General features: G+C 39.5%; 1 protein-coding gene across 2 annotated transcripts in view; it reads left to right on the top strand.

Moving 5' to 3' along the window:
• The first annotated feature begins 3,313 nt into the window (after nt 1-3,313).
• LOC136882818 (U6 snRNA-associated Sm-like protein LSm4) overlaps nt 3,314-20,834 on the top strand; it is a 79,741-nt gene continuing 62,220 nt past the window's right edge. Inside the window, exons 1-2 of one of the 2 annotated variants that reach the window (XM_068225702.1) lie at nt 3,314-3,375; nt 3,625-3,666. In XM_068225702.1, coding sequence (XP_068081803.1) covers nt 3,664-3,666 — 3 coding nt within the window. In that variant the 5' untranslated portion in view covers nt 3,314-3,375; nt 3,625-3,663. Of the gene's footprint in view, nt 3,461-3,624; nt 3,667-20,834 lie in introns of both variants that reach the window. The other variant, XM_068225701.1, reaches the window with a different exon arrangement.

Here is a 20,834-nt window from a genome sequence, read left to right as displayed (position 1 = left end):
GTATGGTACTATATCCCAACCCATTGTCTTTAGTATATCCTCAGAAAACAGATCAATTCCAGCCGCTTTTCTAGTTTTCAACTTTTCTATCTTATTGTAAATGTCATTGTTATCATATGTAAATTTTATTACTTCTTTGGCCTTAGTCTCCTCCTCTATCTCGACATCATCCTTGTAACCAACAATCTTTACATACTGCTGACTGAATACTTCTGCCTTTTGAAGATCCTCACATACACACTCCCCTTGTTCATTAATTATTCCTGTAATGTCCTTCTTGGAACCTATTTCTGCCTTAAAATACCTATACATACCCTTCCATTTTTCACTAATATTTGTATGACTGGCAATTATGCTTGCCATCATGTTATCCTTAGCTGCCTTCTTTGCTAGATTCGATTTTCTAGTAAGTTCCTTCAATTTCTCCTTACTTCCACAGCCATTTCTAACTCTATTTCTTTCCAGTCTGCACCTCCTTCTTAGTCTCTTTATTTCTCTATTATAATAAGGTGGGTCTTTACCATTCCTTACCACCCTTAAAGGTACAAACCCGTTTTCGCATTCCTCAACAATTTCTTTAAACCCATCCCAGAGTCTGTTTACATTTTTATTTACCGTTTTCCAGCGATCATAGTTAGAAACTGCCTCATGCCTGCTTCATCAGCCATATGGTACTGCCTAACAGTTCTACTTTTAAGACCTTCCTTTCTATCACATTTATTTTTAACTACCACAAAAACAGCTTCATGATCACTAATACCATCTATTACTTCAGTTTCCCTATAGAGCTCATCTAGTTTTATCAGCACGACATCCAGGATATTTTTCCCTCTGGTTGGTTCCATCACTTTCTGAATCAGCTGTCCTTCCCATATTAACTTATTTGCCATTTGTTGGTCATGCTTCCTGTCGTTCGCATTTCCTTCCCAATTTACATCTGGAAAATTCAGATCTCCCGCTACAATCACATTTCTTTCCATGTTGTTTCCCACGTAGCTGACTATCCTATCGAATAATTCTGAATCCGCATGACTGCTACCCTTTCCCGATCTGTACACTCCAAATGTATCAAGTTGCCTATTATCTTTAGAAATGAGCCTTACACCTAGAATTTCATGTGTCTCATCTTTAACTTTTTCGTAGCTTACAAATTCTTCTTTCACCAGAATGAACACTCCCCCACCCACCATTCCTATCCTATCTCTACGATACACACTCCAGTGCCTTGAGAAAATTTCTGCATCCATTATATCATTTCTCAGCCATGATTCAACTCCTATTACAATATCTGGTAAATATATATCTATTAAATTACTTAATTCTATTCCTTTCTTTACAATACTTCTACAGTTCAACACTAACAATTTTATGTCATCCCTACTTGATTTCCAGTTCCCTGTTCCCTTATCACTGCTCCCTAGGCCATCCCGTTTCCCTGAATGTACCTCCCTATTACCCTTCCAAACAAATTTCCTAACTTATACGTACCACTGCGGTTTAAATTGAAGGCCATCCGAGCGCAGATCCCTATCTCCTACCCACCCATTAGGGTCTAGAAATTTCACTCCCCGCTTCCCACATACCCATTCCATAGTCTCATTTAAATCCCCAATCATCCTCCAGTCAGTATCCCTCCTACACAGTATTCCACTAATAACAATTTCCGCTTTCTTAAACTTCACCCGTGCTGCATTTACCAGATCCCACACATCTCCAACTATGTTGGTACGTATATCAGCTTGCCTTACGTTGTTGGTACCAACGTGAAACACTACCACCTTCTCCTACCCCTCCTCCCTCTCTTCTACTTTCCTCAACATCTGCCTCAACCTAATTCCTGGATAACATTCTACCCTGGTTCCCTTTCCTCCACACACTTTCCCCACATGTCTAACGATGGAATCTCCCATGACCAGAGCCTCAACCCTACCCACCTCATTTGATCCCCTTCCCTCCTGGTCAGCCCTATCTTTCCTGACAGCTGCAGAATCTACTTCCTCCTCCCTTTTCTCCTTCCTATGACCCTGTTCCATCTGTCTTTTCCTATCCTCTACTCTACATTTCCCTTTCCTACCATTTCCCTTCCTCCTACTTCCACACATCTCAGCAACAGTTCCCTGTCCTTCATCTTCCCTCTGTTGTTTTACCTGGAGTGACTCGTACCGATTTCGCACAGACACCTGTCCTGAATTCTGATCCTGAATAGAGCCCTTAGCCTGCAATCCCCTTTCCCTTAGAACATTAGACCACCTGTCTTCTATAACTCCTCCCTTTCCTTCCCCTCACTCTTGTACACCTACTGTAACCTGTACATTATTTGAGGGAGTCCTATCTTCCTTTCTCTTCTGTGAGAATCCTAATTATCTCCCTCAAACTTTCCAACTCCTCCCTCATACCCCTCAATGCCTCGCCACACCCACAGTTCGTATACTCGCGCTCCTTAGCCATTCTTTATGGAAAAAAATGAAATTAAATATAAAATAACTTATTTGCAAAAAATAAATGAACGGAGGGATATATTGTCTGGGATAGTACACAACAATAAGGTAATTTATATACGACTACATTACAATACTACTTAGTCGTGCTCTATTTTTTTATCCTACAACCCCTAAGAGGATAAAAACTGCTGTTAATTACTGAATATCGAAAGTAATACACAAGAACTACACAATTCCAAACTGCAATTAAGCCTATCCTAAGTACAACAACAGTATTTTAGTAAGAGTTTCTACGGATACCTCTACTACACCAGTAGTAAACAAATTTTTTACAATAATAAAATAAGCACACTAAATTCTAATATATATTACTCGTATACTACTGTACAGTACACTACAGTAATTTTAAACTACTTTCAGACGTATCCTAATTATGATATCGGTACCGTACCGTATGTCACTACTAAGCACAACAGAAATGAAATTTGCAAGAACTACCGTACTCAAAGATTACCAACGAAGCTAATTGCTTAGACAGATTATTATTAGTATTACGGTCTAACAGATACACACGAAAGATAAATGTACTGTATCTATACTACAATGTATCTACACTACACTACACATGTTTATTAAGTGTAGACACAATGTTAAATGAAACAGTATTCAACATTTAAAATTTAACACTTAACATGTCGATGGTGTCACCAGTTAACATTCAACACTTCTAACATTTAACATGTTAATCAGTGGAGACCGGCCTTTTCAAACACAAAAACAGGATAATTATACCACTGATTTGTGACTGGGTAACATTAAAAAAAAAAACAACTCCTCACCCCCCCCCCCCCGCCAAGCAGTAAGAGAAGAAGAAGAAGAAGTATTTCCTTCATTTGTTTTGTTGTTGTGTTCCTTTTTGGAATGTTTGAATGGGGCAAGTATTATATATAAAGTGAGATGATAAATAGCTGGAGAGTTTTATTCTAGTGTTGAAATTAATATTATGTGAATGGAAAATGGTAAGTTAATATTTTATTTTTTGTACTGTGTAAGTTATATTTCTTTGTAGAGACTGTGTACTCGCAGTCTGTACTACTTAACCTTACCTTCCAAATGCGGGGAAATGACATATTTCGTGATAGTGCTGGTGACTGGTTGATTTTTTCTTTTTCTTTTTTTGCAGTTGCCGCTATCACTTTTGAGAACTGCTCAGAACCATCCTATGGTAAGCACCAAGAGTATTATTTCTTCGGTAGTGTGTTGCTGATAATTGCTATGTGCTCCTGTATTGAGTAGTTACGTACCGTTACCGTACGCTATTTTCATTGTCTACAGACGTGCAGTTTTTAACCGACACCTTCATTTTTCGAAGTTTCGGATCGCTTCCATTTTCTCTCCTATTAGTGTAATATAGAGGGTTGCATACTTGTACTTCCTCTGAAAACAATCACCACCACCGTCCATCTCAATCTCATAGGGAGATATATTTAATACCGATACTGGTAACCGAATACGACTTTGTCCCATATTAGTTTCATAAGCAACACAAAGCTATGAAAAAGTGACTTGTCAAAATTACAAACTGAGACATTATGTAAACCTACCAAAAACATTATGAGAATTAAATTAGCTTTGATAAATATTACTGCTGTAACTTGTGGACTTCCAGGTGAAGAACTTGAAAGTGATTATTTCAACAACCAAACCTGTCTGTTCATGCTGAAAATTTCTCATTAGTGTGGTGTAGTAGCCTCTAACTTTCATAATATCATTTATAAGCATGGTTTAATGTGAGATATCTTTAAATTTTATTTTTGAAGTTCTTTCCTTATTAGGAACATTCTGTAATTGAATGCACTTGTATAAGCAGCCAGCATTAATGAGCAACTGCTTGTAATTAATAATATTATTGGTTTTATGTTGTGACTAAATCCTCTCATGTTTTTTGGAGACTACGTATTACTATAGTTTTTTTACTACAGGAGTTCTTTTATATTCTGGTCAATAGAGGCTAATGTACTTTAGCATCTTCAGCCTACCATTGTGAGTTTAGAAGGCCATTCTGAACTACTCATAATCATTATCATGATTGGGTTACACTTTATTAGCTCTTTCACACTTTTAGGAAGGTGAAATTTATGCTAAAAATGATGAAACGATGTCTAAAGTGGATGAGAGAAAGGATCCTTCCTCTGTGCTTGCCAGTGACCCACCAACTTGCCCCTAGAAATTTTCATACTTTAACAGAGAAATTAAAACAGATGCTGTGTCAGTCTCTGAAATTCCTGTGTTACTAATGGCTCCAGGACCGTTCTTATTATTTCCAATAGAGCTTACATCATATGTGGTGCACACCACCACATTCTGTGAATGAAACCACGGTGTTTGAAAGATTTGTGCCGTGTGCCAGATGCAGTTGCAGTATCCACGACGTAACTATTCAATGGTCTAGTTTGTGGGGGTACTATAGGCCCGTTTCCTTGCCCCCCAGCGCATGGTCCTGTCACTAGATGGACATAACCAATCCAGACTAATGGTCTTGTCACTAGCCAAACATATCTCATATTCTGTCATGTTCTTGTTACTAGCCAGACGTGTCTCATGTTCTGCCGTGTTCTTGTTACTAGTCGGACGTATGTTGTATTCTGTTATGTTCTTGTCGCTAGCTAGACGTATCTCAGATTCTGTCATGTTCCTGTCACTAGTCTGTTTTAAGTTCCTAACTTGGCAGGTGAGCTGTGCCATGTATTCTTGAACTGTCTTTTGCAAACTAATTAATAAAGTTTCACCCATTATTGTTATCTTAAGTATGATATAGAGTGGACATACAAATTGTATAGTACAGCCTGGTTACTTCCTAGAATAATAGTATGCCGGGCGAGTTGGCCGTGCTGTTAGGAGTGCTCAGCTTGAGCTTGCATCCGGGGGATAGCGGTGTCGAACCCCACTGTTGGCAGCCATGAAGATGGTTTTCCGTGCTTTCCCATTTTCACACTAGGCAAATGCTGGGGCTGTACCTTAATTAAGGCCATGGCCGCTTCGTTTCCAGTCCTAGCCCTTTCCTATCCCATCACTGCGACGTGCAAAGTAAAGCTGTTAGCAAAAAAAAAAAGAATAATAGTACAAATAGGCACAGCATTTTATGATTATTAGATATTTTAAAAGTTTTGGAACAAAGTACCATAATGAAAGCATCAGGGGCAAGTGTTGTGTAATGTTATTGGTTCAAGAGTTTCACTCGTAGTTATGTAATTAAATCACATCGCTTGGATTATCTGGCTACCTTTATCTTCTAAGCTTCAGTTCTTCAGGGGACACGTCATGGATGTAAATAGTTACCGTATTTTTGACAGTGGAGATTTACACATAATCCTTATAAAACTGAAGCAGCATTTTTTCACTTCAGCAAGAAGTACGCCAGCTGCGAACTGAATATTCAGTTTGAGAACAGTCTTCTAGTCAATAATAAATATCCAGAGTTTCTTGGGGGTCACACTTGACAGAATACTGCCCTTCAGAGAACATCTGGTATAAGTCAAGTGACGTCATGGCTGAAGGTATTGGGAAATTGAAGATTTCCTCCACCCATTTTCACACCAGGCAATTGCTGGGATTGTATCTTACTTCAATACACGGCCACATCCTTCCCCCTCCTAGCCCTTTTTTATCCCATTGTTGCCTTAAGACCGAACTGTATTGGTGTGATGCAAAACAAATTGTGAAGAAAAAAGAGAAATGGTGGATAATTTTGGTAAAGCTTTAAAAACTGGTTTATGAAAGAGATGTTTACAGCGCAGCTAACATGATGTTCTCGATTGGGTAGGTCTGGCTAGTGACAAGACCATTGGGTTGGGGGGTCTGGGAGCATAAGCCCTGGGGTTAGGGTTGAGGAGTGGCCAGCAGGCCTCTAGCATCCCCTAGTGACAAGACCATTGTAATCCACCGAAAACCACTGATAAGATTAGGTGCGACAGGATTTCTTATTGAACAACTGTTGTCTCAATGACTACCACTGTTGATGACATACGATTGAATGCAAAGAACATAAAAATTGAATCAATTATTGGTCCGTGAAGGTTTCATCTGGTAGATATGGGAGAAATTGGTGAACCAACACAATGGATACATAGCAGAGTCCTGCAGAGAGGTCCAGCCTATGAGCTGCTTCGGCAGTAGGCTGCAATGGGCTTTGAAAGGCGTGAACATAAGAAGCCCGTGACGTCATCGCACGGGCCGGTCTGGGCCAGCGCTATGTCATTCGTACGCGGTGAGCCAAGGACAGCGCTGTGATAGTTCTATGGGCTGACTGCTTCAATGTGTACAGTGTACTGTGTGTCAGCGGAGTGCGTTGCATTACGGTCGAGTGGAGCCGATCAAATTTGCTGTGGTTTTCACTTTGACTTCCCTATCTATCCTGTTATCCGAAACGAATGTGGACTGTAGTTCCAAAAGAAAGGAAACCGTGGCAAAAAATCGTGAAGTAAAAAAAAAAGAACAAACAAACTAAAAACCGCACAATACAAGACTTCTGAACCGGATCCTACACTTAAAAGTAGTATTTGGTTGGTATTCAAGCCTGCAGTTGACGGTGATGGGAAAGATGTTAATTTTGTGTGCTGTACGATCTGCAGTGAACTTTATGTACACACTAGCAGTTACCCGCGGCTTCTCGCGTGGATTTCGTAATTTGATAAAAGTAATCGTTCCTCGGTACTGTACTAAGACATTATCTGAAAATCCCTGAGTTTCATTTACCCCAGAAACTCTTTGTAAACCAAGTGTGTGGTATTGCCTTTTGGGGCTGAGATGACCATGCGACATAGAACTGTACACGTGAGAACGTCTTCTCTCAAGTTAAAAAAAAAAGTTTATTTTTAAAGGAGATTACAAATACATATTTCCACATCTGTAACATCTTCAGGTTTTGAGATATAGGCTATGTATCTGCATAAAAAGAATTCAACCCCTTTATCGGCCCTTCCTCCATCCCCACTTACATGGATTTTCCGAAAACAAAAAAGAGTGACATGTTTATTCATTTTTAAAGGACATTCCAAGTACCAAGTTCCATGTCTGTACTATGTAAAGTTTTTGACATACACTGTAGATATACCAGTACTCATTTTAAAAATTCACCTGCTTTTTCAATTCTTTTCAGTCCCTTAAGTGGTTTTTCCGAAAACCAAAAAGATAAAGGAGCTGCCAAATACCAATTATCACGACTGTAACATCTTCAGTTCTTGAGATATTTGTATCCTCATAAAAAGAATTCAAAACCTATTTCAACACCCCCCCTCCGAAGTTAATTTTACCCCCCAAAATGAGTGTTTTTTAATTTTTAAACGTGATTTCAAATACCCATTTTCACGTCTGCAACATATACGTATTTCTTCTTAAAGGAGACTCTAAATACTAATTTTTACGCCTGTAACAACTTCAGTTTTTGAGATATCAGTACCCTAATAAAATTAATTCAACCCCCTTTGCAGTCCCCCCCGCCCCAACGTTAAGTGGTTTTTCAAAAAACAAATAATACCTGTTGTTTTTTATTTATTTTTAAAATATTAAAAATATTAATTTTCACATCTGTAACGTGTTAAGTTTTCGAGATACAGTATATTGTACATATGCTCGGGGATTATGTGTACAAATTTTGGTTGGCAGCCATGCCCAAACGTACATGCATAATCTCATTGCTGTAGAATCCTGGAGCTGGCGTTGCTAAGGTTACGGCAGTTCATTTCCTTATCCAATTCCGAGAGCAGGGGTAGTGTGGCGCCAATATCTCCATAACGGTCGGTTTTGGGGCCTTAAAACATGGTTTTCGGACCCATAGGGCTTACTGAGATTTGTTCTTTGGGTCAAGGGGCTTAAAATGAGCTTAGTCTTGTCCTTGCACGACAAATTCGATATTTCACCTATATTAGCCTATTCTTTTTATATCTCCTTCCACCTCGAATTGTTTTGAAAATAAAATACAGCCCATGTCTCTCAGGGATAATGTATATTTACATTAGTAAAAGGATTTTTAGAATCGGTCCAGTAGTTTCTGAGATTACCATCCAGATATACACAAACTAACACATTTCGTGCTCTCTCTTTATTATATTAGTATAGATTAAAGGAGTCGGACTGATTTTGTCTTTTTATGATTAGATATTGTACCGGGAACGCCGCTACGAGAGAAGTCCGAAGTATGTTTGTTGAACTTTGCGCAAGGTGGAAGGTAGGCAGCCCGCCGAACGCAGTGACGTATCCAGCGAGCGACGTGGCCGCCGTAAGCCAGCTATACGCGACCATATATGGTAATGTTCCAGCTTACCCTCAAAAGTACATTTTGCACTACTTTATCGCTATTTCGACACTGCCATCTTAAAAACCATTACAATGGACGTCATCTGTCAAGATTTCAAGAAAATCCACCGAGTATTATAGGAGTTATAAGGGTAGATAATACCCGGGTTCTAGACACTTCCACGCGAACGGGTATAAAAGGAGGACCACCCAACCTACGAATTCAGTATCTGTCACTCCGCCGTCTCTGCGACACGGGTGACAGGAGGAGTATTGTGTGTGTCGAACTAATAGTTGACAGTCTTCGAAATCCAAGTATTGAAACTTCGGTATTTTCTCTAAGTGTTGTGTCGGGACTTTATCATATTCTTGAAGTGCCTGATTGGGACTTTGTTATTTTCTGCGAGCATCGTGTTGGAACTTCGTCATATTGACACATTGGAACTTTGTTATTTTTCGTGTGTCGTGATTGGACTTTGATATTTTCTTAAAGTGCCATATAGGAACTTCGTTATTTTTCTGAAGCTTCTCATTGGAACTTAGTTATTTTCGCCAAGTGTCACGGTAATACTTTATTACTTTCTTAAGGTGACATACTGGAACATTGTCATCGGAACTTTATTTTCTTCAGGTGTCGTGTTGGGACTTTAATATTTTGACACATCGGAATTTTATTTTCTTCGAGTGTCGTGTTGGGACTTTAATATTTTGACACATTGGAACTTAGTTATTCGACGACGATTGAAAGGACTTTGAATTTCCACGAGTGTTGTGTACCACATGGAACTTACGTTTCGAACTTATTCGAACTTGTATTTTGTGAATCAATTTCTGGAACATTGAAATTTTCCGAGCATGTAGGGTGAACTTGTGCCCTACCAACATAAACTTTCTTGTGAACGATATGACTTGTTTTCCCAAGTGCCTCATTGAATTTACGTTTAAATGTGAAATATGCAATACTTTCCAAGTGCTGCACTGGGGCTTGTGTTTTGATTCTTATCCTCATTAAAGACTGTGACAATTCAGAATACGCATGTCGCGTTCCCAGAAAGCCTAGAACTTTCCAATAGTTGGAGTGAATCCATAATTTATGAAGTCAGACTTTTTCTTTCAAATATCATTTTCTTTAATGACTATTCACTTCGCCTATTGACGGAACAAGACAGTTTCCGAGTGCTGTTTATTCAGTTCATTGCCAATGTGTTTTAAATCTTCAGAAACTATGCATTAAGAACTGTGGTGTCTATAATCCTCTAGAACATTCCAATTTACAGTAAGCTTGCGTTATGAACTTGCATCTCTACCGGTACAAAGTCAAAATCGTCTTGTTCTTCGAGTGATTATTCCAGAATGTTTTGATTTAATATCTAGAGTGCAGTAACCATAATTAAAAGGTCATATCTGTTCAGACAGTGCCATGAATGTGTGGAGTGCCGTGCAGAAAACTCAAGTGTGAATTACGTCCCAAATCGAACCCTGGAACGTGTGCCAATCTTTGAGACATTCCAGAACATCGAGACATTCCAGAACCTCGAGACATTCCAGAACTCCTCATCCGAGCAGGTGTGGTCCCTGCCCAGGCGATGTCCATCGCCATCCCAGGACTCGGAGGTACCAACCAGCCACGACACTTCCATGCTGCTGTACGAAGGTGATATGAACTTGCTTTTGATGATCAATAAACTCAATTTATCAAAAGAATCTCTAAAATTGATAACTATACCCCTCTCTGTACCAACTCCAATGATAAAGCCACTCCCTAGGATAAGATCCATGCTCGTTAATTTAATTTCAAGCGCCTTAAAGATATGAACACTTTTTACGGGTACAATATAGAACTTACGATGAACGAGGTGTGCTTGAATGACAAGCATTCTAATGTTTCCGTGTCATTAGACTCCACGACTATGCCACAACCTGCCAAAGTAATGAAGTTTTCTTCGTGGATTGACGTTCATGATGCTCCTATTCCAACAGATGAGCTGGAGATATTTAAAGCAAAATTGTGGAATGGAAGAAGATGGATATAGCGTCCTATTGGAGAACAAACAGACAAAACTATTCAAAACTTCACTAGATTGGTAAGAAAGTAATATGTATGCAAGCATCAAGTTCAGCTTCAGAGAGAAATTTCAGTTCAGCGGGCTTCATTCTCTTCTACAACCAGACAATTGCTGATGCTCTTCTTTTCATTCACAGTAATTCTATTCCACCACCATTAATAATGACCAATAAACTACGCACACTAAGTAAAAGCTATATTCAGGTTTCTTTTTATTGTTGGCATATTGTACATCATTTCTGTTTGTATTTTATTTTGAGGTAAATGCGAATGAAGTCCTATGAATATGCTTCGTGTTATTTAGATTCATTTTCAGTTAACTTGGTGTCAATTGCAAACGAATATTAGTTTATAATAAAGTTTCTGTGTTTTCAATTATTATTATTATTATTATTATTATCTTCTTCTTCTTGCGTTACGGCCTCTGTAGGACCACGGACAGCTCCTTCATGGATTGCATTTTCTTCTTGTCCTCCCAGAACCTCTTCATCCTTTCTCTTCTTCTCTCCCGCTCTTCTTCCGAGATATTCAGTATCCTCTTCTCTTGTCTACTCCACTGGTGACTCTCAATCCTTTTCCTGTACCCATCCCTATCATTGATCTCTGGCATATTAGTCGGTATGTACTTGCTTCTCCAATTTTCCTTTTCTTCCACCTTGATCCCCAATTCCGACCAATCTTTTCGGAGTTCAACTACCCACTTGGTTCCTGTCTTTCCTCGTGTCCTCGCTGTTGTTTCCCATACTCTTTTCGTCATTCTATCCATATTCATCCTGATTACATGTCCCGCAAACCTTGCTCTTTTCAGTCTGATTTCTTCTGAGATTGTTCTCATGTTCCGGTATAGTTTTTCCCTGGGTCTCCTCATCCATCTCTCACCTCCTCTCTTAGGGCCTAGTATTTTCCTCAATATTTTTCTTTCCTCTTTCTCTAGTTGTTCCGCACCATTTCTTCCTAGTGCTATTGTCTCAGCAGCATATAATAAAGCATTTCTCACCGTTGCCTTGTAATGTCTAATCTTTGCGTCTGTAGATACATTCTTTTTATTGTATATATCTCTGGTCATACAGAAGGCTGATCGCATCTTCTTTACCCTCTCTGTTATTCCCTCATTGCTCCTATTCCTTCCTGTTATATTATTATTATTACAGTGCAGGAGAAATCTCTACCGTTTGATTTTCAAATGCGATTAGCCTACTTTAAAATATGTTATTAGCGCACGGAAATTCGTAGAGTGAATGATCCGAATAGTAGTGTGACGTGAACATTTCGTTGCAGACGGCGCACATTATTGTGGAGAAGTACTCAACGTTATTCTACAGAGCCCGCCCAGTGCGGTGAACTGCGGTGGGCTGTATGAGCCCAGTGCTGTGGGCCAGTACACTGCCGCGTCAGAAGAGAACTGCACTGCACGGGCTGGGCTGCCGGAGCCCGTGGGTTTGAAGTGCTGCGCGGTGGGTCTGGCTGCAGGACTCTGTTACATACTGTAGTTTACAACAGTCGGTAAAATTGTATGTCCAACCAGTGTTCCGTTCCTTTACGGGGTCGGGTATGAAGCGAGATGAACCTTCATAGGGAGTTTTTGCGACCGAATGGCCTTACTGACGTCAACCTCATCAGAGAGTTAATGAGTTGAAATGAATGGTTGTGGTATATGATATTAGGAAGGGAGAGGCATGAAGCCTACTACTGTCGAATAGTACCAAGGGTTCTGCTCTGAGCTTAACATCTCCATCCGACAGACAAATCACCATCAACAGTGTCATATGCCCTCACTACATATTAACACTGCCTCTCCTACTCTGCTGGCCACCAGCTAACGACGCCTTAAGGAACACGGCCACGAGGCGGGCTGCAACAATTAGTAAAATGGTACGGTACTTGTTGTTCTTTAAAGAAAGGAAATATCCCCTCAAGTATAAGCTTAGTTGCAGTGAACAGATTCATGAACAAGTGTTTACCATTTTCATTTGCAGTGGTCCTTATCCAATGTTATATGTAAACCTGCAGAGGTAGTTCTGGTGACACATTTAGTGTTTAACAGACAAAATGAATTAAATTTGCTGTGAGTCATCCAGTAGAGTAGTAGTTGTTCTGCCATCTGGTAGAGTACAATAAAACATCAAACTTTACATGCAGGAGTCTAAATGAGGTGCCTGCTCATGGTAACTGAAATCAGATGATTATTATGTCTACGTCCATAGTGTAACAGCTGCTGTCCTCAGGGGCCTGGGTTTGTTTACCAGTACTGTCAGGAGGGCTAGTACGTGGTTGAAACGGTAGATGCAGCTCACCTGTGTCTGAAAAGAGCTGCACCACCTTTGGGTGAGGACACGAGTTTCTTCATCTGCAGCTGGGTCCATGGTCTACGGGTGCTGAGCCTGGTTCGAGATCCACTCAGCATGTTAGTCACGTCAGTCTATAAAGCCATGAGGACTCTTTGCACTGACCATGTGTCACCTGATAATCTGTAGCAGTGGTCGCTTGGTACACCAAATTCCAGGACTGTAGTGCCGTGACGTTTGGATTTGTATGATACATGACCTTGTTTGGTAACAAAATGGTCTTGTAATGTTATCCAACATGGCTTAGCAAGGTTGACACTACTGCATGGCTGAAAGCAATGGGGAAACTAAAACTGTAACTCTTGATGACAGTTTTCCATGATGTAGCGATGATAAATTTCTTCCAGATAAAATATTTCAGGATTAAGATGGTCCCCTCTATTGGTCTCTGGGTGGGGACTACAAGAGAAATGATGATGCTTGGTAAAATGAGTGCCGATTTTTGTAATTTGGAGACATGAAATGTGACAATTCTGAACTGTTTTGATAGGTTTGGGAATTTGGAAGGGAAGTTGGACTAAAAGTTAGATGGTATAACTGATGGAGATAGGTCAGTCAGGAAGAGAATTACCAGTAATACAGAATCTAGTTGAAGAAATGATGTTTGAAGAATAGCAAAATAAAAGTAAGAGAAGTAAATTACTATGAACAGGGTAGCAAATGGATAGTCATTGTCGAGGTAATATCATCAAAGTAGAAACCAATCTACATGCCTGCCAGTTCTGCAGATAATGAAGATATTGAAAGGATATGCTAAGACATGTAAATTGAGATGGTTAGGAAGTGGCTATGTCATTAACTAAAGTACAGCCCCGGCATGTGCTTGGTGTGAAAATGGGATACCACGGAAAACCATCTTGAGGGCTGCCAACAGTCTCACAATCTCCCGAATGCAAGCTCACAGCCACTTGCTCGGTCGTCGCTAACACTTGGTTCAGAAATCACAGAACACAACTGTTCAGCGTTCAGCTGGATGTCAAGAACGAGTAGCCAGGCGGGAAATAGGGTGTAAAAAATGGATATGATAAAATTTCAGTTTATTCCCCTCCGGGCATTAATAATATCGGACAGATACACAACTGCAGAGTTGAACTATTTTATTGTTATCACAAAGACATAACAGAGTATTTTGAACTTCTAGTGTTCTACTGTTCACTCGTAATCATGTAACACTGGGGCTTACCATTTCGTTGCCGTGGAGTGCCATACGGATTTGTGACATGCGGAATCGCATGCGATTCCACACTAATCCTAGCACCGCTCCCGCACAATACTATGTGTAGTCAAGCTAAACCTTTAAACTCCGATGTAATTGATGCAATTATTCCGACAATAACGAAGATTCGTCCTTGAAATAAACAGTTTTACGGTATTTAAATTTGGAACACCCATTGACTTGGGATATATATTAACATTATGGAACTAGCACATATCTAGGTTGTGTTAGCTGGGCGGTCTGTAATAACGGCAGGACAGTCCACCCAGGGAGAACACTGGAGTTCTTGGTTTATAGGACTTTGTGAGAGTTGACATGGATTTCAATCACAACTTTGTGGTCATAAAATGCTGTCTGAAGTGGAAGGATATCAAATAAATAAAAAGGTAAGTTGAAGAGATGCAGAGACCCAGTATGTGAAGTGAGCCCTAACAAAATTAAATGAGTAGTGCTGCTGATGAAAACAGAAATGTAAAAACCAAGTAAGAATCAATAGACGTGACTGATGATGACAGAAGTACAAGAATACAAAATATGAAGGGGTCAAAACGGAATACAGATGCCTAAAGTACACTGCCTGAAGGGGGGGAGGAAACAGAATGAAACTTCACATGTTGAGAGGGTACGTGACATTGCACCCCTTCTGGCCTGGATGCATGCACTGATTCGATTGGACCTCTCCTGAGGCAACTGTTGTAACTGATCCTTGATATACTGGGACAGAGTTGACATCCGAGCTGGTCCCACGCATGTTCTGTCGGGGTGGGGATCTTGGTAGCCACGGGAGTACCTCAACGTCACGCAAACAGTTCATAGAGACACGTGCCGTGTGTGGATGAGCATTATCCTGTTGAAAAATGGCACCACGATGCTGTTGCATGAGGGGTAAATACCGTTGTGCCATCAAAGTTCCCACAATCACTATCAGCCGTCGTATCTCAGAGCTCCCTACTCCATGACTCCAGGAGTAACAGGTCCCCGCCATACAGATGATGGTCGTCCGGGTTAGTGCAGAACTGCCATTCATCACCGAACACAATGCAGTGCCATTCATCACCGAACACAATGCAGTGCCATTCATCAGCAGCACCACACCTGGGATGGTAATTCCATAATCCGGGATGACACAGAATGTTGCAGCGAGTCAGTTATTTGTTCTTGGATGGCAGGCGCAGATGTGCTTGGTGCACAATACTGCGATCCTCCCTTGTGGTGGTCAGACATGATCTACCGGAACCTTGACCTCGTGTTCACCTGCAGTCCAACGTTGGGCCATTGTCACATCAAACTGCCCTACAAATCTGAATGTTGCAGGTGGCCAAATGGAGACCCATAATAAGGCCTCTTTCAAAATGTATCAGGTGCCGATAACACCGTCTCACCGAGTACGTGGCATCTCCGTGTCCTGCACGACCTCTGACGCTGTTCACGTCCCTCGTATACCCTACCGGGCATCGTAACAACATTCTACGTGTCACAGTGAATTGCAGCTTCATTCATATTCGTGTATGAAGTTACATTGACTTCTGGGTGCTTCTGAAGATTAGGTAGGTAAGTAGAAATATAAAGATGTTGAAGATTGTAGGATATAAAAGAAAGAAGTAGGTGCACAACTTGAGAACTTGGATGGAAAACTGTTTCTAAAGAAAGAAGATCTAGTAAAAGGAAAGTGGGAACATGCTACCAAGGAAAGGAAATAAATGTACTGGAAAGAGAAGAGGTTTATTATTATTGAGAGAAGGAGCTGGTGAGTTGGGTCACAATCAGAGAACAAGGCTGCCACAGTGGGACGAAACTCTGCTTGATGTGTAAAGAAGTTCCCCTACATCACTGGATTTTTGTTTCCTCAAAGAGTGTTCACAATGCGAGGTGATTCGTATTCTCTCCCACATGTGTAAACAATAAGTCCGTGAGACATAGTGTCCACGTTCTGGAAAGTCGGGGGAAAATTCCCCAATGATGGATTTGAGGAGATATTTTTATGCTCTAGTCTGCTGTAACTCAGGCTGTTTCTTTTTCAGGTATGTTTTTACAAGAAGTACAAAACATTTTATAATTTTTGTTGTGCCCTTGCATCATTTGTTTCAATCATTTTTATTTGAGTTCTAGGATGCTTTCTTGAAACTCATGACTATGGCTAACAAGCAGTTTGCTAGACAGTAAAGCGAGTGGTTAGTTGGACACATTGTTAAATGATGCAACTTGAGTATATTGTAAAGTGTGTTGTACAAGCAGTCACTTCTCATGCTAATGGACCTACTCATATAAAATAGGGCTCTTCAGGTTCTCACTGGAAAGATGAAACCTCCGCAGCATTTAAAACAATGTTCCCAGACAGTAAAAATGCTCAGAACTTTACTATGGGGGAAGACTAAAGCTTCCTATGTTATAAACAATGGATTAGCCCCATATTTTAAAGAACGCTTGCAAAATGACTTCAGGCAGTGATTTGACTACGTTGTTTGTTTTGATGAATTGTTAAACAAATTTGTTCAGAGAGGACAAATGGACTTGGGTGTAAGGTTTTGGGATGTAAATCTTCAAAAAGTTGCAACAAGCTATAGGAACATTGTACTTTTAGGCAGGGCAAATGCAGATCACTTAAGAAATGAGTTTATACATGGACTCTCCTTACCTTTAGGAAATATTTTGCAAGTCTCAATGGATGGGCCGAATGTTAATCTCAGTTTTATTTTAAAAACTTGAAAATCATTTGCAAGTGCTAAACCCCAAGGGTAAGTCACTTCTTGATATAGGCATATGAATGGAGCCATGAAAACTGGGATCTCCAAAATTGACTGAGACCTTTGTAATTTTTTTCAGGTCTCTGTACAGTCTTTTTAAAGATAGCCCTGGTCGACGTGCTAAATATTTGGACATGACAACAAGCACTGCATTTCCTTACAAGTTCTCTGCAATAAGACAGTTGGATAATGGACGCTGTGTTGATCGAGCTCTTAAAATATATGATTACATTGACAAATATGTGAAAGAGTACACTGGAAAAAAACCTTCAATACCATAGAGAAGCTGGGAAGAATCCACTACTTAAGGCAAAATTAAGTGCTTTAAGAAGTATCTTGCCAGATGTTGAACCTTTCCTCAGAATATTTCAAAGTCAGAAACCTGTGGTGCCTTACCTTTTTTTGTCGCTTGAAGAACTTATGAAAAACATAATGAGATTTGTTAAGTCTGAAAAGATAGCTGAAGCAAGAACTTCCTAAAAGTTAAAAATATTTAGACTTACTAGATAGTGCCTATCTGCTTTCAGTAGAAAAGTGGACATTGGTTATTCTGCCATGAGCTTACTCAAACAAGTTTAATGTTCTGAAAAAGAAAAGGTTACTTGTAAGAATGAATTCAAAAACCTCTTGATCACATGTTAGAAAAACTGAGAGAGAAATCACATTTAGCAAGGGGTCTCACTGCCCTAGACCCTAAAATGATATTGCTCAAATCCAGTTTGGCAATGAAAAGGATTGATGTTGTTCTTGGAAACTTGCACAGCCATACAAGAATGTGATAAAAGTGCTGAAAAGGCCAAACGACAGTTCTAACTAAGCATGTGTCTACTTCTTTTATAATGTTAAACATGGCTACAAAGCCTTCATAAACATAACCTTACTGTTCAACAGACAAATATGTCACTAAAAGCCGATTATTATACTTCACTTTCAATACTTTCTTCTTTTTTAACTAAAATACTAAGGTGTACACCTTATAAAAACAATCTTTTATCGCACTGACTGTCAGCTTATATGTGTATATACTTTTAATTATATTCATGTTTATATTCAATACTATTAATGTAATATTACTGTAGGAGTCACGATTAATGGAATATATCTTTGTATAGTTGTCCTGGCTGATGATGACATCAAACATTGTCGAAACCGGTACCAAATGTAAATAAACGTGATGTTTTAAATGTAAACCTTCACGTAATATATTGTATTGAAAAGGTGGATATTAACTTTCCCATTTCTGTGTTGTGAGCTATTCAAAAGAGCGAATACTAAACAAGTTATACGGGGCCTAGTTAATAAAGCATTTCCTGAGATGGGATAACCTAAAAGAATACTCGCTGATAGAGGACCGCAGTTTACATCTATAATATTCCGTGAGCGAATGAAAAATGAGGGTATCAAGCATACATTGTGTTCGGTGCGTCATCCGGCAGCGAACCCCGTAGAAAGATACATGAAAGAAATTGCCAAATTCGGGAGAATATACTGCAGCCAACATCATTGGAAATGGGTAGACATGCTAGACATCATAGAAAAGAGCTTAAATAATACCGTTAACCAATCAATCGGTCAGATTCCCAGCGTAGCCCATAAGAATATACACCCGCATAGAACTTGGGACAGTATATTCACAATGCACTTAGAAAAGAAGCCAGATCCGCAAGAAATAACAGTTATGATCCAAGAAAGGCTAAAGAATCAGTCACAGAAGCGGCTAAGAAGGGTATGAAACAAGAAATTTCAATTACCATTTAAACAAGGCAATCTCGTCTTAATTAAAACTGCTCCGTTATCCAATGCACCAGCTAAAATATGTGCAAAGTTCCTACAGTTGTACAATGGTCCATATAAAGTTGAGCGTGTGCTAGGAAACAATGCATATGAGATAGTAAGCTTGAACGGTAGATATCGAAACATGCATAATGCCTTACTTCCAAGAAAATGAGACTGTGGGATCTGAACATGAAAAACAACAGGTCCAAGAATGAATAACAAACGTACCATCATGAAATTCGCTGGGGAAATGATAAAAAGGTTTCATTTGGACTGGACATGAGAAAGAAATCAGCTGTTATATACGCAGTTATCGGCAAAGAAGACAAATAGTATCAATAATGACAGAATCGATATCAATCTAGTGATATTTGGTAATCGAATAGCCAGTCTAGGAATGACAAAGAATCTATACGAGATGCAAACTCACATTTACGATTCGAGTTAGAAAAGAGAAAATATATTGTGACCAATATATTTTTGTCCGTGACAGGGGACAAAATGTGCCCGTTTACATCTCGTATACAGCTTTCAAAATGGCTACGAAGGAAGGTATGGGCCATCCGATCTATGAGATACAAGGAATATATATGTAGTGCGATATTATAGAAGGCCACGCATGTCTGGGAACGGACAAATATTGAAGGCACTACGGGACAGTAGAGAGTCAAGTGAATTGTTTTACAAAAAAAATAGAAGCGAAGGGATTGTTAAAAAACTTCACTTAAAAAAAGAGTGAAGACGTAACTGGTAAACGAGCTATATATTGAAAGAAAATACAAGAATTTAGAGGAGATTCTTGAAGAAAAGGGATCGTCGTTGTAAAACAAATAATATAATTCACTGGCCGACGAACCTGAGTTAATTGAAATATTAAAAAAATAAGCAAGATACGGTGATATACGCCTAGAAGGATCCCAAGAGCAATCTGTAAGGAGGGACCAATTGAAACCCAAGACAAATACTTTGACACGGCAAGAAGACTACCTTGGTCTAATTCAAGAAAGAAGAAGAATAAAAAGTCTTACTCACTCATTATATTCCTATTTATGGATCCAGACATTGTTGCGATTGACAGGAAAGGAATCATCGGTCTTGGGAGCAACAGTTCACAGGCCAAGACACTATGAACCCTGTTTTGGTTAATTTCTTTGTTCATTTTCATATTTCTGTTTCATTTTTAAAAGAGATTTGTTTAGATCTTTTATTTAATTCACTGCCAAAAGTAAATCGCCATTTGTATGGTATACCCAAACAAAGTGTTACGAGAGGATCTACAGTTGATGCAATCTTTAGCATGAGACAGCTGATGGAAAAGAACTGGGAATATGGAAAGGATTTGGTCATGACTTTTCATAGATATAGAAAAGTGTACCCAGAGAGAAGGTTTGGGAAACCATGGTTAAAAAGAGACTTGGAAGAGAAATGTTAGGAATGGTGCAAGCAGAGTATTGACCCCAGTTGGAAAGACAGAATGGTTTAGGAATAAGACAGGGGAGAGTGCTGGTCCTGGACAAAATTGTAAAGGAAACAAAAGATGATGTGATCTGGGGAAAGAAGTGCAACAACAACTAGATGTACAGAACAAATAAAGATTGAGAAAAATGGCATGAAAATCAGTTCAGAGAAAAGCAAGACTATGGTGATGTCGAGAGGGGAAAGGGCACTGTAAAAATTGGAGTCAGAGTCTGGAAATTCTGGACAGCTTTAAATACATAGGAAGTGAATTGGACATGGAGATTCGCAGGAGGGTACAGCAGGGTAATGCATTCTACCAGAGTGTAAGAAAACTTGTTTGGAGTAAAGAAGTACCAAGGTAAAGTAAAGAGATAATGTACAAAATGTACTATGTACCCTTACTGACTTATGTGGCTGAGACTTGGACTTTGACTAGCAGGCAAGAGAGTAGAATTCCAGCCAGTGAGATGAAATTCCTAAGAAGTAAGATAGGAA

This window comes from Anabrus simplex, chromosome 1, assembly GCF_040414725.1.
Source record: "Anabrus simplex isolate iqAnaSimp1 chromosome 1, ASM4041472v1, whole genome shotgun sequence".
In the NCBI taxonomy this organism is placed as follows: domain Eukaryota; kingdom Metazoa; phylum Arthropoda; class Insecta; order Orthoptera; family Tettigoniidae; genus Anabrus; species Anabrus simplex.
The sequence above is the reverse complement of the archived record's forward strand: the minus strand, read 5'-3'. Positions and strand labels throughout refer to the sequence as shown.